Source organism: Mesoplodon densirostris, chromosome 19 (genome assembly GCF_025265405.1).
Source record: "Mesoplodon densirostris isolate mMesDen1 chromosome 19, mMesDen1 primary haplotype, whole genome shotgun sequence".
Taxonomy (NCBI): Eukaryota; Metazoa; Chordata; class Mammalia; order Artiodactyla; family Ziphiidae; genus Mesoplodon; species Mesoplodon densirostris.
Window position 1 is genome coordinate 7717584 of NC_082679.1, and position 27678 is coordinate 7745261.

At 49.0% G+C, this 27678-nt stretch overlaps 1 protein-coding gene across 4 annotated transcripts; it reads left to right on the forward strand.

The window, feature by feature from the left end:
* The first annotated feature begins 1389 nt into the window (after positions 1-1389).
* On the forward strand, positions 1390-13132 carry BCAT2 (branched chain amino acid transaminase 2). 4 transcript variants are annotated; one of them, XM_060083424.1, is made up of 11 exons: positions 1390-1576; positions 4760-4834; positions 5161-5364; positions 8994-9104; positions 9182-9301; positions 9458-9621; positions 11045-11187; positions 11357-11442; positions 11655-11795; positions 11871-11945; positions 12729-13132. In XM_060083424.1, exons 1-11 carry the CDS (start codon positions 1553-1555, stop codon positions 12765-12767), a joined length of 1182 nt encoding a protein of 393 aa, XP_059939407.1. In that variant the 5' UTR covers positions 1390-1552; the 3' UTR covers positions 12768-13132. The 4 variants fall into 4 exon arrangements, with proteins under 4 accessions (XP_059939407.1, XP_059939408.1, XP_059939409.1 ...); XM_060083425.1 differs by having other exon boundaries at positions 9182-9274; XM_060083426.1 differs by lacking the exon at positions 5161-5364.
* Positions 13133-27678: the final 14546 nt, after the last annotated feature.

Here is a 27678-nt window from a genome sequence, read left to right on the forward strand (position 1 = left end):
ATTAAAAAGGCCCGTAGGGGACAGTAAATGAAGCTGGAGGAGGTAAAGCAAAAAGATCTGCGCTTTATTCTTGGCCCTTAGGGAAAGGGAGTTTTGACCTTGCTGCCCGCGGAGTAGGAGGGTGGCCAGCGCCAAAAGACCTGATGTAAGAGAAAGCCGGGGGTTGAAACTCCCGGGTCAGAGTGAGGAAAGGCTTGGGGGCCGGACTCCTGGGTTTGGGGAGGAGGAGGGAGGAGGGAGGAGGAAACTAAGGGGCGTGGACTCCCGGGCTGGGAGGAAGCGGATTCGGTTCCCCGAGGTGGGGAGAGGGGCCCAGTTGGGGGTAAGTCCCCCAGGTGTGGAGGTGGAGCTGCATCGCTGCTGCGGATTGGCCGCGGCGGTGGGGGGCGGGGCGAGTGAGGCAATCGCTGATTGGCCGCGGCGGAGGCGGGCGCTGTCTCGGCGCCGCGCCCTGACTGCTTCCAGCCGAGGAGGTGGGGGGGGACTGGGGAGGAGGGAAGGAAAACAGGGAGACACCCTGCGGGGGAGGGGTCAGAATTTGACTGGCTGGGCCTGTGGCTTTTAGGACTGGGGAACAGAATTTGGGAGCAAAATGTCCCAGGGTAGAATTACGCAGACTCAGTGACCTAGGGAACGGAGTTTGAGGATAGAGGAGGAACAATATTTTGGTGTCACAGTAACCTGGATGCAGGAGTTGGGGCAACTCTGACCACGGAAGGTTTGGGGGGCACAGTGACCACGGAGCACGATGTAGGGGACACTGGTGCAGGTTTGAATTGCTAGCGATTAGAGGGATCCTGAGGGGCTGTAATCGTCTAACTCTGCCTCTGGGGGTCATGAAGTTGGGGAGACATTCTTGAAGGGGAGTAACCAGGAAATCTTGCTCTACGGGCTGCTCATTGATGAACTGGGGGATTGAAAATTTTCGGGTGTCACTGATGAAGGGAGCTGGAAGGAGGCATGGGGAACCGAGTGTATGTTTATACCTTAAGAAGTTACAAAGAATACACATATATCTTCTCGTTGGAAAGAAAACCTATATTCAAACAGGGAAGTATCTGGACAGAGTGAAACTCCCCCTTCATCCCTACCTGCCACCCTCTTCAGAGTCCTTTCCGTTTAACGGTGCATTTTTACATAATGTCTGCGCCCACCGACATTTATAGTGTGCTTTTTCTTTTCACCAAGAATCGTGGTATGTGAAGGTTTCTGCTCCCGCCTTTCCCCCTCGGGTTGCTTATCCTCTTCAGCGCTCCACAACAGTACTGTACCTACTGAAATGCATTTCTGAAAACCTCTGAATGCACGCTCTAGCGTGGGGGCTGGGAGGAGGGTGTATTTCCACGTACTCCCTTCGCCTCGTGGGTTCCAGCGCATGCGCTCTGCAGCAGGGCCCAGCTCCCCGCGGGCGCCCTGCAACTGGGAAGGCCAGGCCGGCCTTGGGTGGTAGGCTGGCAGCCATCCCACGGGAGGAGGCGTGAGCGGGGCGGGGCAGGAACGTCTTTCTCCCTGGACGCGCCCTGGGCGGGCACAGATACCTGCCTCACAGACCATGGCTGCAGCGGCGTTGAGGCAGGTGGGTTCGCGGCCCAGTGCCGGGGGCTAGGGAACCCTGCGGTGCGGCGCACTTCCGGACGGACCCCTCTCCGGTGGCCAGTCCGGCGCGGCGCCGCTCCTCCCGCACTCGGGTTCCGCTGCTGGGCCGAGGAGGAGGGGGCCCCTTGGAAGGAGCACTAGGCTTTAAGGGGGGTGAAGGGAGAGAGGTAATCGGTGGGAAGGGGACCCAGATGGGACATATAAGTAAGGATACATGGAGGAGGAGACGGTAATGGGAGAAGCACGGGGCTGGGGTGGCGGGATGAATTAGGAGGGAATAGTCAGCCTTTGGGAGCGCCGGGATAAGACGCCCAGGACTTCTGGAGTGGGAGTAGGATGAAGGCACAGAGTTCAGTCTCAGGTCTGGACTGGGAATTGGACCCAGGGCCCTGTTTTCTTGGAAGTAAAGATAGAAGTAGAATGTTGTGTCCCCGAAACCCCTTATCTGAAACTCTGCACCTGGGTTGGAAATCGAGGCAGCACCTCATTGTCAGTGACAGAGATCCTCCGGGCCAGAGTGGGACCCCTCCAGTCTTCCTGATAGGATGTCAACAGGCAGAGCTTCCGAGAGTCTGTGATTCTAGAGAACAGGGCTTCTCAGTGAGGAAGGAAACAATAACAACCCAAAGAAGGGGATCTTTACAACCCTTGACAGCTGTAGCATAACGTTGGGAGAAGTGTTTCCTGTTAACTTTGCACCTGACTTTATCTGGGACTTTTCTCCCAGCCTGATGGATAGCAGGACAGATGTTTACTATCTGAGTCTCAATGACTGAGACAGGCCTGGGCTGTGATTGGGACAATCTAGGCTTTGATGATGACACTCCTGGGCTGTGTTGGTAGGTCAGCCCTGGGCTGTGACTGGGTCAATGGAGGTTCCATCATATTACAGAACCCTGCCCTGTGCATACCCCACCACACTCCAAACCATTTCTCATTTCCTGATTCAGCCCCAATCCTTTTACACTCTTTGTCCCAAAGGCTCATCTATTATCTGAGATCTCCTTTGGGCCCAATTCCCCACCCCCACCCCCATGGTTTGGGGTATCAGACGGTGGAGCACCTTCCCCGAGCTGAAGTGAGACCCCTGCCCCAAGAAAAATGTCCTGGGAGGATGAAGGCAGATTCTCCTAGTGTGACAGGGTCTCTATGGCCAGTACAGATTTATAATCTGGAAACAGTGCCTGGCACCTTCTCTCTGCCTTGTGGGTGTGTTTTTCTGCCTCTCCTCTCTGTCTCTCCTGGATATTTCTGTCTCCAAGTATCCCTGAGACAGTTTCTCTCCAGCTGTTGGCATTGCTCTGTCCCTCCCAGTGTTTCCTCATTTCCCTAGGTCTCCCTTTCACTTTGTGCTGTCACCTGAAGTTGGGTCTTGGTCTGTTTCTCTCCTTTTTCCTGTTCCCTCTCTCATGGTTTCTGTTTATCCTGCCTTCATTATTTTTTCTTGATTTCTCCGGGCTTTACCTTGTCTGAACTTCTCTCCCTCTTGTCTCTTGTCTCAGTTTTGATCTCTCTTTATGATCATATCTATTTTGGCATCTCTTGGCCTTGATTTCTGTTCTTTAAAGTTTTCTCTTTCCATGTCTCTCTTTCTCATTCTTACGCTTCCCTATTTTTACCCATTCGGCCTCCCTCTGAGTCTGAGAGCTGCTTTCCTACCCACATGCTGGCTGCCTCCGCCCTGCATATCCCAATTTTCTCCATTCCTTGGGTGTCCTGTCCCCTTTTGGACAGAAGCCGGCCAGTGGCTTGGGCAGGCTACACAGCGCCACCTAGAGACCATGCCTAGGACCCACACCCACACTCGGATCATCCCAGAAGTTCTTGGGCCCCATACCATTCAGGACCACTCCTCAGACTTCATGGCCTAGACTTTAAGACATTACAACTCCGCAGCCCCCCTCTCCCCATGACTCACCTACTGACCAGTGACTTCTGCCATTCACATCCGTTGTCAGTTCCCCCAGCTCACAGGGCAGGAGCAGGCTAGGCTGTTCTGTCTCTCCCAAACCTCATGACACAGCTGCCTTCCCACCAGGATGGGGAAAGGGGTATTGTGAAGTCAGAGACCACTGGGGAGAAGCCATCCTGCTGGACACAGCCAGACCTGCTGTCCCATGCTGGCCTTGGGCAGGACCACAAGGAAAGTGTTCATCTGAGCAGTGTCTCTTGATGACCGGGGTGGTCCTCAGGTCCATGTGGCTGGCCCTCAGCCCTGGGAACTGAAGGGAATTGGAACTGCTGGTGCCCAAGGGGTGGGATTGGGACTTCAGGTAAGCTGAGCCCAGTTGATCTAATACCCTGAAAGAAAAGGACTTGGACTCCTGGGTCTGAGGGGGGAGGGGCCGTGGGTCTGGATCCTAGGTCTGAGGGAGGAGGGACTGGGGCCTGGATCCTGGGTCTGAGGGGGGAGGGGCCGGGAGCCTGGATCCTGGGTCTGAGGCGGAAGGGGCCGGGAGCCTGGATCCTGGATCCTGGGTCTGAGGGAGGAAAGGCCGGAGGCCTGGATCCTGGGTCTGAGGGGGGAGGGGCCGGGGGTCTGGATCCTGGGTCTGAGGGAGGAGGGGCCGGGGGTCTGGATCCCGGGTCTGAGGGAGGAGAGACTGGGGTTCTGGAATCCTGGATCTAAGGGAGGATCAGGTTGGGGGCCTGGAATCCTGGGTCTGAAGGGGGAGGGGCCTGTGGGCCCTGCTCCTGGGTCCTGGGGAAGCATGACCTATAGGCCCATCACTTTTCTAACTCTTCTCAGGATTTGGGTCCCCTCCGGGAGGCCTTCACTTACCTACACACCTTCCTGTGTCGTCCTGTGTCTGATCTGGTCTCAGGGCTGGGCCAAAGTTCCCTGGGGTAGGAGGCGCCTGTGTTTGACTTTGCCCCGGCATGGAGGAAGGGATGGGACCTGATTCAGCTCTTTATTGGATGGCCCTCGTGAGGGCAGGGAGAGGACTTGGCCTCCTTTGGGATTTCCTCTTGCTACATGCTGATCAGGATAGGGGAAGGGACTTGGCCAGGGCCACGTGCCCTTTCTAGAATGTACTGGGCCTGGGACAGAGCCAGCCGGGGAGACCTGCCAAGTGCAGGAGGTGGCAGAGATGGTGCCGGGGGCCCCGCTCGCTCTGTCTTCTGGCCTCACCACCTTTCTTACTTCTGTCCCCACCCCCAGATTTGGACCCGAAAATTTCTCCCTGTCTCTTGGCTTCTGTGTGGTCCCAGAAGATATGACTCATCCAGCTTCAAGGTGACAGGAGGGGACTATACTTTTGTATCTCAAGGAAGAGGGGCTGGGAGCCTGGACCACTGGGTCTGAGGGAGGCAAGGGCTGGGGGCTGGATTTGGGCATCTCCAAAAGGTCCAAGGTCCAAAGGTGAAGGTGGGTGGCAATGGGGTAGCCTAATTGCCCGCCATCAGGCCATGGGAAAGAGAAGAAACCACATGTCCCAGAAGCCTCTGGGGCTACAGTTCCCTCTTCTCACTGGGTCTTAGCCCCAGGGATTTGTGGGGCTAAGTTTTTAATTTTTTAGATTGGAGGCTGTGGTTAGATTCCAGGACACCTGTTTTTCTCAGGCTGCAGACCTGCAGCTGGAGATGACCCAGGAGCCTCATAAGAAGCCTGACCCCAGCAAGCCCCTGCTGTTTGGGAAGACATTCACCGACCACATGCTGATGGTGGAATGGAACAGGGAGAAGGGCTGGGGCCAGCCCCGCATCCAGCCCTTCCAGAACCTCACAGTGCACCCGGCCTGCTCCGCTCTCCACTATTCCCTGCAGGTGGCAGGGCGGCTGCCCTCCATCCCCATCTCTCTCTGCATCTCTGCCCTCTTGCAGTGTGTCTTGCTGGGTTTACCTCCCTGGGTTTGCTTTTTGTGTGTTTCTCATTTCCGTGCACTCCTCATCCGTTTTCCGAGGCTTGTCACGTTCCAGGCCCCGTGTTGGGTGATGCAGGGTTCCCTGAGATAAGCAGACCCAGCTTCTTCGCTTGAAAACCCCACCCAGTGGGATCTGTGCTCAGATGGAGGCGGCTGAGGCATTGTGAGAGACCAGAGGAGGAACGCCCACCCTACCTCTAATTTGACAGGAAGTGGGGTCTTTCCTGCAAAGAGGGGAGCTTAGGCTCTTAGAGGGAGAAGAGACATCAGTACAGACATAGTACAAAGAAGAGCCCAGCATGTTTGGGGGGAAGCATGGGGTTGGAGCCTGGTTGGGGTGGCTGAAGCTGTCATCAGGACCACAGAGGAGATGGGATCTTGTCAAGGGTATTGGAAGCCCTGGAGGGCTCCGAACAGGCATAGAGCAGGTAGAGAAAGACCCCTCTTAGGCCATGTGGAGGATGCACTCGGTCCAGAGCTGGGGGGATGGCCAGGAGGCAAAGAGATTCAGGGGTGGAGAGATTCAGGGACACGAGGGATTTGGCCGGTTGGGCGAGAGAAGAGCAGGGAGGGCCGAGGACAGTGCCCTGAGGTTTAGTCAGGTGACCATGTAGACCACGAGACTGTCCCCATACGGGGACACAGGAGGAGGATGACTTTGCAGGACTTGGTGAGGGACCCGTGAGAAGAGACCCAGAGGCATTTGGTTTCAGACTTCATGCTATGGCTGAAAGCAAAGTCTTTCTGTGGAAGCTTTAATTGTGACAAAATTTGAATGAACACATTGCAGTTCTAGTAGCTGGTTTGCAGTTTTTGTCCCTTAGGGCATTTGGTTCTGTGACATTAGGGATGTTTTCCTTTTTTTTCTTTTCTTTTCATAATTTTGACAGTGTTCTTCTTCCCACCTACTCGGGCCATTTGACTAGAACCGATCAGTTCTGTGCAGAGGAGACCCAGCTTGGGGAGCAGTTAGGTGCGAAGGACAGACAGTCAGGACGCGTCCACAGATCCCCCCAGGAAGGTGGCTTTTGGAGACCACCATCTGTTTACCTCCCTTTGCAGCCCAACATGCCAGGATGTTCTCCGGCTGGGGACCCAGTACTTTTACTTCAGTTGAGTGAGTGCAGATGAAGGGGTGGACTAAGGCCCTGGCATCCAAAACATAAGGTTCTTTGTGATGCCTCTCCCGCAGGATGCCTGGGGGCCTGAGGCCAGCTGAGGCCACGGGAAGATGCCTGGGGGCCTGAGGCCAGCTGAGGCCACGGGAATTACATCCTCGGGTCATCCTGACTCTGGGGGCAGCGTGGACTAACACCCAACCACTTGTGTTGTTATTTTTTATTATCCTGGTAATAATGCACATACATAATAATACAGATAACAGAAAATGTACCATGTTAACCATTTTAAAGTCTACAGTTTAGTGGCATTGAGTACATTCCCCATGTTGGGCAGAGAGCATTTCCACTCTCTAATTCTAGAACTTTTTCATCATCCAAAACAGAAACCCCACACCCATTAAGGAGTCACTCCCCAAGCCCCTGACCCCAGCATCTGCCAACAATAAATCTGCTTTCTGTCCTTATCTCCCCGTATTTTTATTTATTTATCTATTTATCTATCTATTTATTTATTTATTTGGCCATGCGGCTTGCAGGATCTTAGTTCCCCGACCAGGGATCGAACCCGGGGCCCCAGCAATGAAGGTGCCGAGTCCTAACCACTGGACCACCAGGGAATTCCTGGACATGGTATTTTTTTTAATTTTATTGAAGTCTAGCTGATTTACAATGCTGTGTTAGTTTCTTGTGTACAGCAAAGTGATTCGGTTATATATTAATATATATATATATATTTTTCCATATTCTTTTCCATTATGGTTTATTACAGGATATTGAATATGGTTCCCTGTGCTATACAGTAGGACCTTGTTGTTTATCCATTCTTATACATATTTGCATCTGCTAATCCCAAACTCCCAATCCATCCCTCCCCCTCCCCCTCCCCCTAGCAATCACAAGTCTGTTCTCTATGTCTGTGAGTCTGTTTCTGTTTTGTAGATAAGTTCATTTGTGTCGTATTTCAGATTCCACATGTAAATGATACCGTATTTGTCTTTCTCTTTCTGGCTTACTTAACTTAGTATGATAATATCTAGGTCTACCCATGTTGCTGCAAATGGCATTATTTCATTCTTTTTTATGGCTGAGTAATATTCCATTATATATATATGTGTGTGTATATATATATATATATATATATATATATATATATATATATAAATCACATCTTCTTTATCCATTCATTTGTTGATAGACATTTAGGTTGCTTCCATGTCTTGGCTATTGTAAACAGTGCTGCTATGGACATAGGGGTGCATGTATCTTTTCGAATTAAGAGTTTTGTCTGGATAGCTGGATGATATGGTAACTCTATTTTTAGTTTTTTGAGGAACTACCATACTGTTCTCCATAGTGGCTGCACCAATTTACATTCCCACCAACAGTGTAGGAGGGTTCCCTTTTCTCCATGCCCTCTCTGGCGCTGGTTATTTGTAGACTTTTTAATGATGGCCATTCTGACCCGTGTGAGGTGGTACCTCATTGTAGTTTTGATTTGCATTTCTCTAATAATTAGTGATGTTGAGCGTCACTAGTGATGTTGAATCCCCACAAAGTCTCTTTAAAAATGTAACTTCTGGGATTTCCCTGGTGGTCCAGTGGTTAAGACTCCCCGCTCCCAATGCAGGGGGCACGGGTTCGATCCCTGGTCAGCAAACTAGATCCCGCATGCCGCAACTAAAGATCCCGCACGCTGCAACAAATATCCTGTGTGCCACAACTAAGACCCTCTGCAGCCAAATAAATAAATATTTAAAATAAAAAAAAAAAGACTCCGTGGTATCACTGTTGAAGGCCCGGGTTCAATCCCTGGTGGGGGAACTAAGATTCCCACAAGCCCTGTGGTGCGGCCAAAATAATAATAGTAATAATAATTAATTAATTTTAAAAAGAGGGCTTCCCTGGTGGCGCAGTGGTTGAGAGTCCGCCTGCCGAGGCAGGGGACACAGGTTCGTGCCCCGGTCCGGGAGGATCCCACATGCCGCGGAGCGGCTGGACCCGTGAGCCATGGCCGCTGAGCCTGCGCGTCCGGAGCCTGTGCTCCGCTGCTGGAGAGGCCACAACAGTGAGAGGCCCGCGTACCGCAAAAAAAAAAAAAAAAAGTAACTTCCACATCATCCTCATTCCTGAGAAATAGTCCTAATAACATGGGAAGGGCTTAAGCAAAGCATTCTCCCTGCTCTGGGTCTCTCTGTTCTGCTTTCTCTGGCCTCTGCCCTTTGCTCTCTCCTCTCTTGGTCTTTCTGGTTCTTTTCTCTCTTTTTCTCCCCCTCTCTGTGCTAGTACGTTAGTTAGTCTCTTCCGCCGCTCTCTGCCTTTTTCTGTGTCTGTATCCCTGTGTATCGGCCTCTGTCCCTGGCTGACTGAGCTGGTCCCCGAGCCCTGATCGCCCGCCTGCCTGTCCCTGCAGCTCTTTGAAGGCATGAAGGCGTTCAAAGGCAGGGACCAGTGCGTGCGCCTCTTCCGACCTTGGCTCAACATGGACCGGATGCTGCGCTCGGCCCTGCGCCTCTGCCTGCCGGTGAGCGGGTGGGAGGGAGAGCGGTGGGCTGGGTCCAGGGTCGCGAGAGCCCCCTGACTCATCTTCATCCCGCCCAGAGTTTTGACAAGGTCGAGTTGCTCCAGTGCATCCGCCGGCTGGTGGAAGTGGACAAGGACTGGGTTCCCGACAGCTCCGGCACCAGCCTCTATGTGCGGCCTGTGTTAATTGGGAATGAGGTGGGCTGGCTCCCAGGGCTGGGGGTGGGGTGGGGAGCCACGCTTCGGGGAGGGGTGAATTCCTGAACGGGAGGGGTGGGGACCCAGACATGGGTCAGGGGAGCGGCCGGGGGTCTGGACTCCCGGATCCCTGATGCCCGCTTCTGCCCATCTCAGCCCTCGCTAGGTGTCGGCAAACCCACGCGAGCCCTCCTGTTCGTCATTCTCTGCCCGGTGGGCGCGTACTTCCCTGGAGATGCCTTGAGCCCTGTCTCTCTCCTGGCCGACCCATCATTCATCCGGGCCTGGGTGGGTGGGGTCGGTGACTACAAGCTGGGGGGGTAAGTAGTCCCTCGCCCCCTGCCCGCGGGTCTGGTGCACTGGGTGTCAGAGACACAAGCTGTGTCTTTGGATGTCCACTGGCCTTCTCCTCCTGTTTCACGTGGCTGGGGACAGCTGTGCTTGCATGTTGGGATGTACTGTCATTGGCACCGTGGTACGGGGATGGAGGGGCGGGTACCAGGGTGTGTGCTAAGTGCTGTGGACAAATCGGCCCAGAGACTGGAAGGGGTTGGGTGGAGGTAAGTGGAGAAACTCGGACTGGCCCTCAGGGAAGCCTCCAGAAATGAAGTTTACACTTAGCTCACTGGTCTCTCCTCCAGGTAGCCTCCCCTGAAAACCCAGGCTCCGCCAGCTCCCATAGTTCCCTGGGGCTCCAGCGCCCATCACCCTGTGTGTGGACTTTCTGTGTACATCTGTCTTTCCAGGGTCCTTGGCTCAGCAGGGGAAGGAGGATTAGGATGGGGATAAGGCAGAGGGCGGGGTAAGGGTGTGTTGGGACAGCAAGTGTGGCCCCAGCTGGGAGTTCATTTGGGTCCTTTCAAAATACATCTTGTGAGGTCTCCTGAGGGCCAGGCCCTATACTGGGTGAAGCTGGGGAACACAGATGAATCAGATCCGGGCCCTGCCCTCCAGGGGCTCCCAGGCTGGTGGGAGCCCCAGTATCTGGGGCAGCATGTGCCCTGATGGAGGTGACCGGGACATTGTGAAAGTCTTCACAGAGGAGGTCTGATGGGTAGAGAGGAGATGGTTTCCTGGATACAAAAATGGTAAACAATTTCTAATCCTCGGAACACATGTGTAGGGGTAGGGACGAAGGGCAGAGTCAGGGAAGGAAAAATGAGTCTGGTTTTTGAAAAAGTCTTAACAGGTAGTCCCGGACCAGGCCCAGCCCTGAACACTGGACTGAAGGGCTGGGATCTTGTCCCAGAGGCAGTGGGGAGCCATGGGAGGCTTGTGAGCAGGGAAGGGGTGAGGTCCGCTCTGGGTAAGAGACAGTGAGTGTTAAAACAGGGCGATCTGGGAAAACATAGAGGTGGCCCAGTTTACTGGGAGAGCCCAGAGAAGGCCTGAAACCCATCCTGGAAGTTCAGTAACGCCTCTCAGAGGAGGTGATATCACAGGTGGTTTTGAGGGACATTGGAGGATTTGGTCAGTTGAGGAACTGGGTGAGGAGGGTGATATGCAGAGGAAACAGTGGTGCATTTGTGATCTGGAGAGGGGAGAGATGGAGTGGGGGGTGATTGAGAGCCTTGACCCCAGGCTACTGGCCAGGGATTCTGTCCTGGGGCCACTAGGGAGCCATGGAAGGGCTGTGAGTGGGGGAGGAGCAGGGTCAGCCCTGGTCGGGAAAGACCCATGTCGGGCCACGCTGGGGGAGGATGGGAGTGCCTTACCCTGGTCCACGGTGTTGCTGTCCACCAGGAATTACGGGCCCACCGTGCTTGTGCAGCAGGAGGCCCTAAAGAAGGGGTGTGAACAGGTCCTGTGGCTGTACGGGCCTGACCACCAGCTCACTGAGGTGGGCACTATGAACATCTTCATCTTCTGGACCCACGAGGATGGGGGTGAGCCCACCCATGACCCAAGCCAAGCCCTGGCAGAAGTGGGTGGGAGCAGAATGCTTAGTGGATTGCAGGTCTCAGGGGTTAGGGGCACGTAGGGTGGCCCCTAAGAGGATGGGAGGGTGTGCCCGAGGGTGTCAGGTAACGCTCCCATCTTGTACACCTGACCCAGCACTGGAACTGGTGACCCCCCCACTGGACGGTGTCATCCTGCCTGGAGTAGTTCGACAGAGTCTGCTGGACCTGGCTCGGACCTGGGTGAGGGCACGGTGTCTTTGGGTGGCCGGAGTGCTGGGGTACTGCTAGGTTGTGGGGCCAGAGTATGGGAGGGGCGGTCGGGGGGGGGGCTGGGGCACAATGGCGCGTCTTCCCTCCCCCGCCCCCCAGGCGGTGTCCTTACAGAGGGAGCGACAGGGCTCTGCAGCAGGGCAGCCCACCGGGCTCCGACGTATCTGTGTCTTGCCTCGCAGGGTGAGTTCCGGGTGGCAGAGCGTAAGATCACCATGAAGGAGTTCCTGCAGGCGCTGGAGGACGGCCGGGTTCGAGAAGTCTTCGGTTCAGGCACCGCTTGCCAGGTCTGCCCTGTGCACCGAATCCTGTACCAAGGCAAGGTGAGGAAGGGCTGCCCTTGGCCATGAGAGAGAAGAAGGGGGAGGGGCGCCTCCTCACGGCCCTTTCTTTCCCAGCACCTCCACATTCCCACCATGGAAAACGGGCCTGAGCTTATCCTCCGCTTCCACAAGGAGCTGAAGGCGATCCAGGTGAGGTGCACTTGCTGGGAAATGGTCTGGATGCTTGTTCTGTTCCGCAGAGAAAGTCACATCCTGTGAGCCTCTGGACTGAGGCTCCCCTCCCCCATAGTCCCACAGGCTGATAATGACTCCTCCCATCAGCCTCTGGGCCCGGGATTGAGTTTCCTTTCCTTGAGCCTCTGTGGCCCTAGCACACTTCTTGGGGCTAAATGATCCTTTTCTGTGTGCCTCTGGAGCCCTGGCTTGAGAAATCCCCATCCCGTGAGCTTCTGGGACCTTAAGCCAGACTTCTGGCCACTGAGGTCCGATCCCCAAGGATCCCCAGGAGCCCTGGGCTATTCCTCTGGCCTGAGAAATCTCGCTCCTACAAGCCTCTGGACCGTGGCCCCCTCTGTGGCCTAGGAATGTTTCCTCTCATAAGCCTCTGGAGGTATCTTCATTCGTCTGGACCGAGGTATCTTGCCTTTCCTGGCACTCGTGTGAGCGTCTGTAAATTCCTGTGCATCCGGACCTAGAACTACACCTCATGACTCAGCTGAAAACGACTTTTTCCCAGAGCCTTCAGGGTCTTACAGGAACTCCTCTTTGCAGAACTACATCTCCCGTGAGCCTCTGCGCCATCCTTGCCACGACTCCCCCTTCCCGTGATTGTTGGTGGGCTTCTGGGAAGTGGAATATACTTCCCATGAGGTCCTGGGGCTGAACTTCGCCAGCGCTCAGCCTGGGACGCCGCAGGGCCTGTTGGGAGTTGTAGTGTGGCTTCCCTTCACCTCCGCCTGTGTTATCCCGCAGTATGGAACAAAAGCCCACGAGTGGATGCTACCTGTGTGATGCTGCGGGCTGTGCCGGACCACTCCACGGATCCACCGACCTGTAGCATCCAGTCCCTGTTGGACCTTCGCCTCCATACCAGTGATTCACCTGAAGTGCAATATGAAATAAAAGGCGGCGGGGCCTGTGTTTCCGGTGCCCCCACGTTACACTCCCAAAGCCATAAGGGCCCGACCCAGGCGTCTTGGCCCCTAGCCCCGCCACTCAGGCCTTGGGGACCTGGACTCCCCGCTGCTCCGTGTTGTGGGGTCAAGGATACACCTTGACTCAGACTCTGCATCTCCATTTTCAGGCCGGATCAACCGGTGCTGCTGTTGATTTTTTTTCCTAGCTGCAATTTTGAAATAAAATGCCAAAGAACAAGCCATTAGGTGTCATCTCCAATGATGCAACTCAGGGACTCTAGGGTCTTAACCAGGAATCCCCGCGTTCAGCCCATTTCATTTTCAAGGGCCCAGAAATCCAAGCCCCCAGTGTCCTGGTGGTTTCTCTGACGGGAGAGATTTTTCCACTTCCTCATAAATTGAGCTTAGCATCTTCCCCCACTAAGCTGTGCCTCCCCCACTGCCGCATCTTGGGGACAGCCGCCTGGTATATTCCAGTCACTAGACCAGACCCCTCAGCTCTGGACCCCTTCCCCCAAAGCCCATGAGTCCCCAGCCCTGTCCTTCCCCAGCCTCTGCCCTGTCTGTCTCTTCTTCTTGGCTTCAGCTCAGAGCTTGTCTCCTGCCAGGACCCTTCTCCTGGCATCCAGTTTGACCCAGAAGGGGTCTTTCTACACCCAGAGCTGCCCCTGCAGGACCAGGTATAACTGGTTGCAGATCTGGCTTCAAACCTGCCTCTGTTATCTGCTTGGTGTGTAACCTGAGGTCTGCCACCTGACCCCTGATCCAGTTTGTTGGAGGGAGACCCTGTGGGACAGGGCAGACTCCATCTGTGGCCTGTCCAGCAGCCATCAACTTTGGGACTAGAATTCTGATTTTGGGGGCAGCAGCCAACCAGTGCCACACCCCCTCATTCCCTTTTGTCAATCGTTGCTCAAGGGAAGGCCACAGGCCAAGGGGACACGGGGAAATTTGCCTGGAGGCCTCTGGGAAAGCTGTCTTCCCTCGATGAAACACTCCAGAAGAGCTACCTCTTCTTTTCTTCTCTACCTGCTTTGTCTGGGATTACCTGCAAGTGTGGTGCTTGGAGCTGCTGCAGCCATTTCTTGGCCAAGAGTGCCAAAGCCCGCACACTGAAAGACCCAGCTCCTCCAACTGGGAAATGTCTGATTTCTGGATTGTTTTGTTAAAAAAAAAAAAGCCAAAACAAAAACCCATTTAAGTCACTTTTGTCAGGTCCTTTATCTTTTGTTATTTGCAGTTGTATTCGTGTGTGTGTGTGTGTGTGTGTGTGTGTGTGTGTGTGACTTGCAGTCAAAAGCTTCTTTGCTTCCGTGCACCTCCAGATGGCTAGAGCTGACTGCATCCAGGGAGAATCCCTGATTCTAGTAGCCAGTTCGGTTGCTGGCCAGTGACTTGGTCCCAAATGAAGACCTAGGCCAGATTTTTATCTTAGATTTGAATCCTAAGGGAATGATCACGAAGGGGTAAGTAGCTGTTGCCTGGGAAAAAAATATGCAAACTGAAAGTTGAGAATTATGTTTTATTTGGCAGACAAAACTGGGGACTTAAGCCAGAGACACAGCAACTTAGATTGCTCTAAGATACTGCTCTGAAGAGACAAGGGGGTGGGGGGAGCCAGGATATATAGGAGTTTTTGCAACGAAGACCAAGTAGTCAGAACGTCAAAAGATTACAGTTAGTTAAAGAAAACCAGGGACTTCCCTGGCAGTCCAGTGGTTAAGACTTTGTAACAGGGAAGAGTCAATTTTGACTCCACATTGGATCTGTTTCTTTGAATTTGACCTTTGCTTTTCGTTGCTTTTGTTATTATAATCATACGTAATGGCCTGCCTCAGGGAACCCTGCCCCTCTGGCTGAATGTTAGACTAAAGTGCCTTTGTTCAGCTCACAGGGAGACAACCTGACCCTGCCCACCTGTGAATGGCTGCAGGAAAGAAATTAATACATCCCCTCCCCATGTTGGCTGAGCCAGGCCAAATGAATGGCCTTTTTACTTTACTTCCTCACCTCGACCCTGTCTCTGTTCTATAAAAGAAACTGGCATTCAGACCCCAATAAGATGGTTATTTTGAGACACTCTCAGTCTGCCAGCTTTCTGAATAAAGGCGTTATTCTTTACCTCAACACTTCGCCTCTGAGTTATTGGCCTGTCGTGCGGCGAGCAGAGCGAGCTTGGACTCGGTAACAACTTTGCCTTCCAATGCAGGAGGTGCGGGTTCGATCCCTGGTCAAGGAGCTAAGACCCCACATGCCTTGTGGCCAAAAAACCAAAACATAAAGCTGACGCAGTATTGTAACAAATTCAATAAAGACTTTAAAAATGGTCCACATCAAAAAAAAAATCTTAAAAAAAAAGAAAAGAAAGAAAGAAAACCGGATACCTCAAGTTAAGGAATTTAGTGCCTTGTTTTTTTTTTTTTTTTTTTTTTTTGTGGTACGTGGGCCTCTCACTGTTGTGGCCTCTCCCGTTGCGGAGCACAGGCTCCGGACGCACAGGCCCGGCAGCCATGGCTCACGGGCTCAGCCGCTCCGCAGCATGTGGGATCCTCCCGGACCGGGGCACGAACCCCTGTCCCCTGCATCGGCAGGCGGACTCTCAACCACTGCGCCACCAGGGAAGCCCCTTGTTTTTGTTTTTGTTTTGCCCAGCCACGCTGGCTTGCAGGATCTCAGATCCCCAACCAGGGATTGAACCTGGCCCATGGCAGTAAAAGCCCAGAATCCTAACCATTAGGCCACCAGGGAACTCCCCAACTTTTCTCTGTCTGGGAAGATGCCAGAGTCTGGGCTCATTGAAATCATTCCTTTGATACGCACCTCAGCTATCTGGGGCCAGTATCCTGTGCTTTCTCATCCTGAGTCTCCTCCTGAGTCGGGGGGTGGGGCTTGGGGTGTCGGCAGCAGTTGACTGCTTGATGGCTGGCATCCTGTTTCTATCTTGAGTTCCCTCAGGGCTCACCATTAGGGCGGCAGTAATGTAACGGCTTGATGGCTGCAGCATCCTTTATTTATCGATACCAACATTTTTTTTACTGACATAGCCATTGTTATGAGATAAAAAAGGCAGAGGCCCTCCTGAGGAAACAAACTCAGAGAGGTAAACTCACTTTTTATTTCTTTTTAAAAATTTTGTTTATATGTATATATTTATTGAAGTATAGTTGATTTACAATGTTGTGTTAATTACTGCTATACAGCAAAGTGATTCAGTTATACATATATATATTCTTTTTGTAAAATATTCTTTTCCATTATGGTTTCTCATAGGATATCGAATACAGTTATCTGTGCTATACAGTATAAACTTACTTTTTTTTTAGCTGTGTTGGGTCTTAGTTGCTGCAAGCGGGATCTTCGTTGAGACACATGGGATCTTTTGTTGCAGCGCGCGGGCTCCAGAGCATGTGGGCTCTGTAGTTTGCAGCACACAGCCTCTCTCATTGAGGCATGCGAGCTCAGTAGTTGTGGTGCGCGGACTGAGTTGCCCCGTGCATGTGGGATCGTAGTTCCCCGACCAGGGATGCAACCCGCGTCCCCTGCATTGGAAGGCGGATTCTTTACCACTGGACCACCAGGGAAGTCCCTAAGCATAGTTTTTAAAAGTCACTTGAGGCAGAAGCACCTGAGAGTAAACAGAGACATATGTTGACATGCAATAGGTTAACTATTGTTATTCTTAAGTAAATGAATGAATATTTTGTTAATTTTCTGTCATAATTTTTAATTCTATAAATATGGATAGGTGTAACCCACATAAACTAAAGCTCTTAAATGTTCTCAGTGATTTTTAAGAGTGTAAAGTGATTCTTGGTCTCAGGACCAAAAAGTTTAAGAACTGCTGTCCACGGACAATGCCTGGCACTTAGCAAACAGATGTCAGTGTTGGTTAAATAACAAAATAAGCAACAAATCTGATATGGTTGCAATTTATCACATAAAAGAACTTTGTTTCTTGTTTTGCATTCGTAGACACTTTAAAGGGTCCAAGCTTTTTCTATTTGAGACAGACATTCCGTAGGAAGATTCCAGCAGGCTTAGTTGGCATTATTGCTTCATTTGATCACTTTTCAATGTGAATAAGACACTTAGGTTGCAGATGAGAATTATTGGGGTACACACATTCACATTGCAGATTACCCTCATATGTTGCCTAATTAAAGATCAACTTTTTTTTTTTTTTTAAATCCCTTAACAGCTGTGTGATGTTGGGGAAGTGAGTGCACCTCTCTGAACCTCAGTTTTCTCGTTTCTAAAATGAAGATCGGGCTTCCCTGGTGGCGCAGTGATTGGGAGTCTGCCTGCCAATAAAGGGGACACGGGTTCGTGCCCCGGTCCAGGAAGATCCCACATGCCGTGGAGCGGCTGGGCCCGTGAGCCATGGACGCTGAGCCTGCGCGTCTGGAGTCTGTGCTCCGCAACGGGAGAGGCCACAACGGTGAGAGGCCCACGTACCGCATAAATAAATAAATAAATAAATAAAATGAAGGTCATAGTACCCACCCATTAAGGCTATACTGAGAATTAAATGAGTGATTAAATGTAAAGTGCTTAGAACAGGGCCTGGCATGTAGAAAGCACTATAAAATTGCTCTTATTATTATTATTATTAATTTATTTATTTATTTATTTTTTGCGGTACGCGGGCCTCTCACTGTTGTGGCCTCTCCCGTTGCGGAGCACAGGCTCCGGACGCACAGGCCCAGCGACCATGGCTCACGGGCCTAGCCGCTCCGCGGCATGTGGGATCTTCCCGGACCGGGGCACGAAGCCGTGTCCCCTGCATCGGCAGGCGGACTCTCAACCACTGCGCCACCAGGGAAGCCCTGCTTTTATTATTTTTGACAACTGAATTTGCCTTGTGATTCTGACTTTTAAGCTTTATTGAAAAAGTTGGTGAATTCTGTGGAAAAATGAACAGATTTGTATAGATTAAGGTATTTAATACAGCTTAATACTTAGGGGAATGTAGATCTTAATGGCTTTAGAAAATTGATTTTGTTCAAAATATTATGTCATCTTCATGCTTAAGGATGTTCTTCATTAGAAAATAATAAATATACACTAAGTGGAAAGAACCAAAATGGGAAACTTCATTTAGTTTAATCAGAATTCTGAAAAGGTCACCAAAAAGTCCTTGGATTCATACATAATAAAACCATTTTGTAAATTTGTTTATCTGAAGCTGTAAATGCCTCAACTTCACTAATCGTGTTCGACAATCATGCTTTTGGATACAAACATTGTTACTGGTTTCTAAAAAGCAAACAATACTTAATAAGCCCAAAAAATAAGATTTAGTCTAACTGTGAACACTAAACACCAATTCTAAGTGATGAAACAATCAAAGAAATTTATAAAAATCACTTATGTTCTATGCAGGAACATCCAGTAATATATAAAAATGATGATGTGAATATTCAATAAATAAATAAGCAAATAAATAAATAAACAAATAACTCTTCCTTGTTATAAGACAAAATAATGAAGAATAAAATTAAATTGAGGGGACTTCCCTGGTGGTGCAGTGGTTAAGAATCCGCCTGCCAATTCAGGGGACACAGGTACGAGCCCTGGTCCGGGAAGATCCCACATGCCGCGGAGCAGCTAAGCCCGTGCGCCACAACTACTGAGCCTGTGCTCTAGAGCCTGCAAGCCACAACTACTGAGCCTGTGTGCCACAACTACTGAAGCCCACGCACCTGGAGCCTGTGCTCCGCAACAAGAGAAGCCACCGCAATGAGAAGCCCGAGCACCACAACGAAGAGTAGCCCCCACTCGCCGCAACTAGAGAAAGCCCGCACACAGCAACGAAGACCCAACGCAGCCAAAAATAAACTTAAAATATAAATGGTAAAGAAATCTCAGCTATAGTAGCAATCACTGCAAGCTCCGGTCTCAGGCTCTGCTGCGATATGCCTCCACCGCCACCTGGCGGCCAATGTTGGGCTAAAGCCTCAAAGGCGAAAGAGTAGAAAGGGGATCTACAGTGGGAGCACCCCCAAAAATTTCAGCAGTTTTCAACGTGATTGGCTAAAACCAGTTTTATCGCACTATACTTAGAAGAAAAAATAGGGATAAATCGTCACGACTTTTGATTTGGCGATTGTTTCTTAGGACACCAAAAGCACAGGCAACAGAAGAAGAAAATAGATAAATTGGACTTCATCAAAATTAAAAATTTTGTGCATCAAAGGACACTATTAGGAGAGTGAAAAGACAACCCACGAATGAGAAAAATATTTGCAAATCATATATCTGATAAAGGTCTAGATCCAGAATCTATAAAGGCTCCTACAACTCCCTGCTCCTCCCACAAGGTTCCTACAACTTGAGAGACAACCCAAATCAAAAACAAGAGACATTTGAATAGACATTTCTCCAAAGAAGAATACAAACGGCCAAAACATACATGAAAATATACTCAGCACACAAATCATTAAGGAAATGAACATCAAAACCACAATGAAATAACACTTCACCACCACTAGGATGGCTATAACAACAACAACAAAAAAAGGAAAACAAGGTTGGTGAGGATGTGGAGAAATGTGAACTCTTAAGCTTTGCCAATGGGAATGTGAAATTGCAAAATAGTGCAGCTGCTGGGGAAAAGTGGAATATTATTCAACCTTAAAAAGGAATGAAATACACACACTACAACACAGATGAACTTTGAAAACATCAAGCTAAGTGAAAGAAGCCAGACACAGAAGGCCACACGTTGTATAATTCCATTTATATGAAATCTCCAGAATAGGTTAATTTATAGAGACAGAAAGCCGATTAGTGTTTTGCAGGAGGGAGGGAAGGAACAGCGGAGTGACTGCTTAATGGGGACAAGGTTTCCTTTTGGGATGATGAAATGTTCTGGAATTAGATAGATAATAGGACGGTTGCACAACATTGTGAATGGACTAAATGCCACTGAATTGTATACTTTATTTTTTTATTGTTTATTTATTTATTTTTTTGGCCGCACGGCTTGCAGGATCTTATTTCCCCGACCAGGGATTGAACCCGGGCCCTCCGCAGTGAAAGCGCCGAGTCTTAATTACTGGACGGCCAGGGAATTCCCAGAATTGTATACATTAAAATAGCTAAAATGGTGAATTTTATGTTATATGAATTTTAACACACACGCACAATGTGTTAAATGTACAGAATGCTAAAGGCTGCCCATAATAGTCAAATAATAGCTAGCATTTTACCGAGGCTTTCTCTGAACGGGTACTAGGCACCTACCCTACAGTATTTCTTTCCTCTCCATTTACAGATGGGAATGCTAAGATTCAGAGGTTCTCTGCCCGTGTTACTTCAGTGATAAGGGGCTGGGTAACTCAGGATGTCTCTCCCCCCAGCCCCTCACCAACCCGCGCCTATATCCTAAACCAAGGTTTATGCTATATGCCCACAATTTGCATGTGATTTCAAAAGATTTAGGAGTCCAGCCCTGATCCATAACACCTGATTAAGAATCCATATTCCAGGGCTTCCCTGGTGGCGCAGTGGTTGAGAGTCCGCCTGCCGATGCAGGGCACACCGGTTCGTGCCCCGGTCCGGGAAGATCCCACATGCCGCGGGTTGCGGAGAGGCCACAACAGTGAGAGGCCCGCGTACCGCAAAAAAAAAAAAAAAAAAGAATCCCTATTCCAGTCCACCCTGCCAATTTCTCAGGTGATGCGGCCAGAAGGCGTAGCCAATCGGGTGGCTGAAATCTCATGACGTCAGTGGTCGCTAGGCTTAGGCCTCAGGTCGCGGCTCTGGGTCGGTGGAAATCTGCGGATGCTGACATTGGACCTTCGTTATTGGAACGTGGACAGGCCAAGCAGCCAGGGAAGGTTAATGGGATCCCTCTCCACACACATACTCAAATCCCAGGGGCCAGGAAATGTTTCTTCCAAGAAACTAAATTTATTAAAGGCAAGAGGGTGCAAAGCACGTTAGAGTTAACCCACACCCCTCCGCGCGCCCTCCCCAGGAAGTAAGGTGGTTAAGAACGTGGACTTCGCGGCTAGACTATGGGTTAAAATCTGAACTCTTCCGTTTTCTAGCTGTGTGGATTTGGGCAAAGTGACCCCCTCTCTGAGCCTCAGTTTCCCCATCTATAAAATGGGAAAAATAATAGCACTTCGCTCATGGGCTTGTTGGGAGATTAAATAGAACAATTGTGCCTGTCACACTGTCCGGGACCAGGCAGCGACCGGGAGCACCAGGGCACTAAAAGTTGGTGGAGCCCAGCTAGACACACACAGAGCAGAGGAAATGCGGCCTTGCCCTCCGGGCACCCTAGCATCCCAGGTGATCAACCACCTGCTCCCAGGGAACTTTGATCCTGCTCCTGAGGCCCGGGAAGAGGAATTAATTCATGCCACAAATGTTGTTTAAGAGCTTACTCTGTGCCAGGCCCTTAGGCTGGGATTGGAGATCCAGCAGGGGACAAGAGTAAATACCACACGTTGGTAAAATTACTATTACAGATTATATACTTTCTATTGTATATTTATATAAGTATAGTTATATATTATATATTTATATTTCTTGTAAAGTATATATATGTATATTATAAAGTCTATATTTATATATTATATATTAGTAAGCATTTACATACTTATATCCTATTAAGTATAATATGTTTAGGTGTTATATCATGAAGTTCATTTATATTTCATGAAGTATAATATGTTTGTACATTTAAATGTATATATTTATTATAAAGTATATACAACTCATATGCATGTACGTTAAAGATGAGTGCTATGGGAAAAAGTGAAGCAGGGAAAGATGATGGAGTATTGGAAGTATAATTTTAAATATTGTGGTCAGGAAAAGCCTCACTAAGGTGTCATTTAGAAAACCTTTTTGTTACGAAAAATGTCAAATGTACAGAAAAGTAGAAAGATAGTACAGTTCACTCCTATTCCCACCACCAGCATTCAGCAATTTGCCACATTTGCTTCTTCTGTCTGATATTTCTATATTTGTTGAACCAGATTAGAATTCATTTCACACGTTTTCACTCCCTCCATCTCCAGCTTCACTTTGTATTTCCAACAATGAGGACATTCTCCTCTGCTATAAATCCTTTTACCACACCTAATGAAATTAATAATTCCCTAATATCACCTCATTCCCTGTAGAAAGTGGCATTGGAGAGGCCACCTGAAGCAGGTGAGGGGTGAGCCATGAGGACTTCTGGGGGGAAGAGCATTCCAAGCCAAGAGAACAGCCAGTGCAAAGGCCCTAAGTCTAGAGGGTGCCATATGTGTCCCAGGAACTTGGAGGAGGCTAGTGTGGCTGGAACGGAGTGAGCAAGCCAGGAGAGGGTGGAATATGAGGGCGAAGACGAGTGGGGCCAGATTCTTCAGAGTCTTGTAAGCTCACGGTGAGCATGAACGCTTTTCTAGGGCTGAGCCCAGAGCCAGGAAAGAGGTCAGAGCAGAAAAGGACCTTGACCTGCTGTAAATGGAAGGAGTCCAGGTGACGGGGGTGGCAGCAGAGCCAGGCTGGTAACTGTGGCAGGGGCAGGAAGTGATTGGATTCTGGGTGCAGGTCAAAGATCAGACCAACAGGATTTGCTGATGTATTCATTCTCACCCCTACCAGCCACGTATGAGAGGCGAAAGTGAAATAAAATAGGACTTCTTTCACTCAACGCTGTTTTGTGAGATTTTTATTCATGCTGTTTTGTATTAGTGGGCTTATTGAAAACTTGAATTTGCTGCGTGCTGGCAAATATTAACACAGCATTTACATGGTATTTATAACTATTTACATTGTATTAGGTATTATAAGTAATCTAGAGAGGATTTAAAGTACACAGGAGGTTGCAGCCACTTTGGAAAACGGTATGGAGGCTTCTCAAAAAGTTAAAAATAGAACCACGTTATGACCCAGCAATTCCACTCCTGGGTATATATCCCCAAAAAACAAAAACACTAATTTGAAAAGATACATGCACCCTGAAGTTCATAGCAGCGTTATGTACGATAGCCAAGATATGGAAACGAACTAAGTGTCCATCAACAGATGAATGGCTAAACACCTAGTGTTTTTGGTTTAGTTTATATTTTTAGTTTAGTTTAGGGTTTTGTGTGTGTGTGTGTGTGTTTTTCATTTTTTCTTTCCGTTCTGGTGGGGTACTGATTTTTTTACAAATCAACTTTTCAGTTTGGAATAACTTCATATTTACTAAGTAAATTTGCAGAGCTAGTACAGAAACTTCCTATACCCTTCACCCAGCTTCCCTTAATGCAAACAAACTAATAACAATGGTGTATTCATCAGAACTAAGAAATTAACAGTATGATACTATTAACAAAATGACAAGCTTTATTTGAATGTCATCAATTTTTCTACAATTGTCCTTTTTCTGTTCCAAGACCCATTGAGGATGCTACATTGTATATAATATAATTGTCCTATGTCCTTAGTTTCCTCCAATTTGTGAGTTTTCAGTTTTCCCTTGACAGTTTTGAAGGATATTGGTTGAGTATGTTGTGGAATGCCCTTCAGTTTCAGTCTGTCTAATATTTTCTCATGATTAGACTATACAGTAATTTTCCTCTAGTGTGTGTGGGAAGAAATTGGGTGAGACAATGTTCTATTGCTTAACCTGGGTGGTGGTGGCTAAGGAGTTTTCTTCATACTTATTTCTTAAATTGTATGTGGTAGGCTGAAAAATGTCCTTGTAAATGGTATCCAAGTCCTAATTCCTGGAACCAGCAAATGTTACCTTATATAACAAAAAAAGATTATTGCAAATCGGATTAAATTAGTGATCTTGAGATGGGTGATAATCTTAGGTTACCTGGGCAGGTCCTAAATGCGATTACATGTATCCTTATGTGAGGGGGGCAGAGAAATATTTGACACACACAGAAGAGAAGGTGATGTAAAGATGGATCAAAGAGAGATTTGAAGATGCTGGCCTTGAAAATTGGAGTCATGTGGCCACAAGCCAAGCACTGCTGGTAACCATTAAAAGCTGGAGGAGGTAAAGAACAGATTCTCCCTTAAGAGCCTCTGGAGGGAGCATAGCCTTGCCCACACCTTGATTTCTTTCCTTCTTTCTTTTTTTTAAAATAAATTTTTGGCCTCACTGCATGGTGCTGCGGCATGCGGGATCTTTGTTCTCCCATCAGGGATTTAACCCATTCCCCCTGCAGTGGAAGCGCGGAGTCTTAACCACTGGACCGCCAGGGAAGTCCCCACACCTTGACTTCGACCTGGGGATTCTGATTTTGGACCTCCGGCCTCCAGAACTGTGAGAGAATAATTTCTTGTTATTTTAAGGCACCCAATTAATAATACTTTGGTCCAGCAACTTTAGGAAACTAATCTACCATACATTTCAGTTTTATTTATGTAGTAAATATTTATGCTATATGTCAGGACAAAAAGTTTAAAAATTAACCTAACAGCTTTCCCTTTTCTTTCATTGGCAAAAGTAATGTTGACAGTTCTTGTGAAAAGGCAAATGGATTTTAACCCCAGTGGGACTTTCTCCTGCTGAGTATTTCAAAATATTGACGCACTAATTTACAACTCAGTCTTGCATAGGTAAAGCAGCCACCTGCTAGCTTGGATGCCATGAAAGGGCAAAATGAATCAAACAGGCAGAATATCTGATATACCCTGCTTCACTGATCTAAGGGGCGCATTTTAACCTCTGAAATAAGGATGCATCTTTTTTTTTTAATTTATCTATTTAATTTATCTATTTTTGGCTGTGTTTGGTCTTCATTGCTGCGCACAGGTTTTCTCTAGTTGCGGCAAGCGGGAGCTACTCTTGGATGTGGTGCACGGGCACTACTCTTCATTGCGGTGGCTTCTCTAGTAGTGGAGCACAGGCTCTAGGTGCGTGGGCTTCAGTAGTTGTGGCACGTGGGCTCAGTAGTTGTGGCGCACAGGCTTAGTTTCTCTGCGGGATGTGGGATCTTCCCGGACCAGGGCTCGAACCCGTGTCCCCTGCATTGGCAGGTGGATTCCCAACCACTGCTCCATCAGGGAACTCACCTGCCTGGTCTTTTAATAATGCCTTGGCTTTTTTCATTTCTAATCCTTTAAAATAAAAAAGTCTTTAGACATTTGAGCATGTTCATTTTACAGTAGTTAATATTGTAGGTCTTAAGCTGTATTAGAAAGATAAGCTGTGATTTCAAAATTGACCAAAGGCTTTCAATCGAACTCAAACCCAGACCAAGTTTCTTGGTCTGCTGAGGAAAACAGAAACCACCCCAGGTATTTGTTTATTCATTTAATTTATTTTTTTACTTCTGGCTGCGTTGGGTTTCCGTTGCGGTGCACGGGCTTCTCATTGCAGTGGCTTCTCTTGTTGCCGAGCACAGGCAGTAGGCACGTGGGCTTCAGTAGTTGTGGCATGAGGCTCAGTAGTTGTGGTGCACGGGCTTAGTTGCTCTGCGGCATGTGGGATCTTCCCAGACCAGGGCTCCAACCCGTGTTCCCTGCACTGGCAGGAGGATGCTTAACCACCGTGCCACCAGGGAAACCCCACTCCAGGTATTTAAAATACAGGGAGTTCATTAAAGGGAATTGGTTACACACGTGTCAGGAGGCTGGAAGAGTAAACAAGACTTGCCCTCTGAGGTAGAGTCAGGAGTGACCTGAAGCAGCTCAAACCCCTGGGGAGGCAGGAGCTTGGCGGAGTGTTCTCTGCAGGGTAGAACTCAGACCTCTGGGGAGGGGGGTCCAGGCAGCAGGTGCTCTGGCCTGTGAGGGATGGTACCTCTGTCCAAGGAAATTGGAAATCTCCCTGCCAAGGCCACGCAGCTGGCTGTTGCTGGAAGTGCCCAAAGCAGCAGGAGCCCTTGTTGCCTGTGGCTGCTGGCAAGATGCAGACTGGAGCTGGAAAAGAAGTTCCTTGGCCCCTCGTCCTGGCTCCCCGTCTCCTGCCAGGTCCTCCCTGCTACTCTGGTTAGTTGTCAAAAGGGGTCACAGAGTTGGAAGGTGAGAGTCACACTAAAGACAGCAGCACAGCCTCCCGAGGACAAACAGAGGGAAAACAGGCTCACCGTGTGCGCAAACTAAAGAGGACATATTCCACACATTCCACAGGGAAGGCTCCAGAACAAACAGGTGCTAAATAACAGCCTATTAAAATGATATGATTCTTGGGACTTCCCTGGTGGCACAGTGGTTAAGAATCCGCCTGCCAATGCAGGTAACTCGGGCTCGAGCCCTGGTCCGGGAAGATCCCACATGCCGTGGGGCAACTAAGCCCGTGTGCCACAACTACTGAGTCCGCGTGCCACAACTACTGAGTCTGCGTGCCACAACTACTGAGCCCACGAGCCACAGCTACTGAAGCCCATGCGCTTAGAGCCCGTGCTCCGCAGCAACAGAAACCACCGCAATGAGAAGCCCACGCACCGCAACGAAGAGTAGCCCCCGCTCGCCGCAACTAGAGAAAGCCCGCCCGCAGCAATGAAGACCCAACGCAGCCAAAAATAAAATAAATAAATTTATAAAATGATATGACTCTTAAAACATGTTCTTCAGGCTGTACTACAAACCGATGACACTCTGAACAAACAGCCGTGGGAAATAAATCAGGATCACCCAAGTCAATTTCCTAACTCATGCAGTCATGGGGTCATAACAAAGTCTAATTGTCCTGGAACTCAAGCTTGATGAGAATCAATTGAGAAGGGACCCCAGGCCTGAATCTTCAACCATCAAATGGTCATACTGTTAACTCAGCTGGTAGAGGAGCAAAGGCTAACTCTCTTGTAGGTAAGAAATATCACAGGTAAGTATCAAGATTGTTGAATCAAAATCTTTGATCAAAATCGAGGTATTGAAGAGACAAATTTATATCCATGATATAAATATATTTGTAACCAGTTTACTGTAAGGAAACCGATCCATGTGATAATCATTGTACTCCTACTTGTCTGTCTTTGAGGGTATTTAAAGCATTTGTGAGAATCTGTTATATTAGACTTGCAAAAAATATGATCCAGACTGTATTACTCTGGGCCTCTCTTGCCTCCTGAGAGGGACCGCATTCTGCCTATGGAATGCGTATCTCTCTCAATAAACTTGCTTTCATTTAAAAAAAAAAAAGGACTGCATTACTCTTTTTCTTCCTTTATAAAATAAATTTTAAGCTACACTAACTCTCTCTTTTTAAAAAATATATTTATTTATTTAGGTTGCACCAGGTCTTAGTTCCGGCACACAGCATCTTTGGTGCAACATGTGAACTCGTAGTTGCAGCGTGCATGTGGGATCTAGTTCCCAGACCAGGGATCGATCCTGAGCCCCCTGCATTGGGAGCCTGGAGTCTCAGCCACTGGACCACCAGGGAAGTCCCTACTCTTTTTCTTCTCTTCAAGGTTCTTAACTCATTTAAGGGAATCTGAGATCCCAGATTTGTGGTTTGTTGATTAAATTTGCAATCCATGTTCAAATGTTTTGGGAAATCTGAAATCGTGAAACTCATGGCTTGCTATTTTTAGCTGTCAAAGTAGTCAGTGAATGTTTAGAGGAAAGTTGATTGTTTGAAAATTAATTAATCATTACCAAAAAACTAAATAGTTGTGAATATTTGTGCCTGAACACAAAAGCTCTTCTGACGTTAAAAGATCTCATCACAGGGACTTCCTTGGTGGCGCAGTGGTTAAGAATCCGCCTGCCAATTCAGGGGACACGGTTCGAGCCCTGGGTGGGGAAGATACCACATGCAGCGGAGCAACGAAGCCCAGGCGCCACAACTACTGAGCCTGCGCTCTAGAGCATGCCAGCCACAACTACTGAGCCTG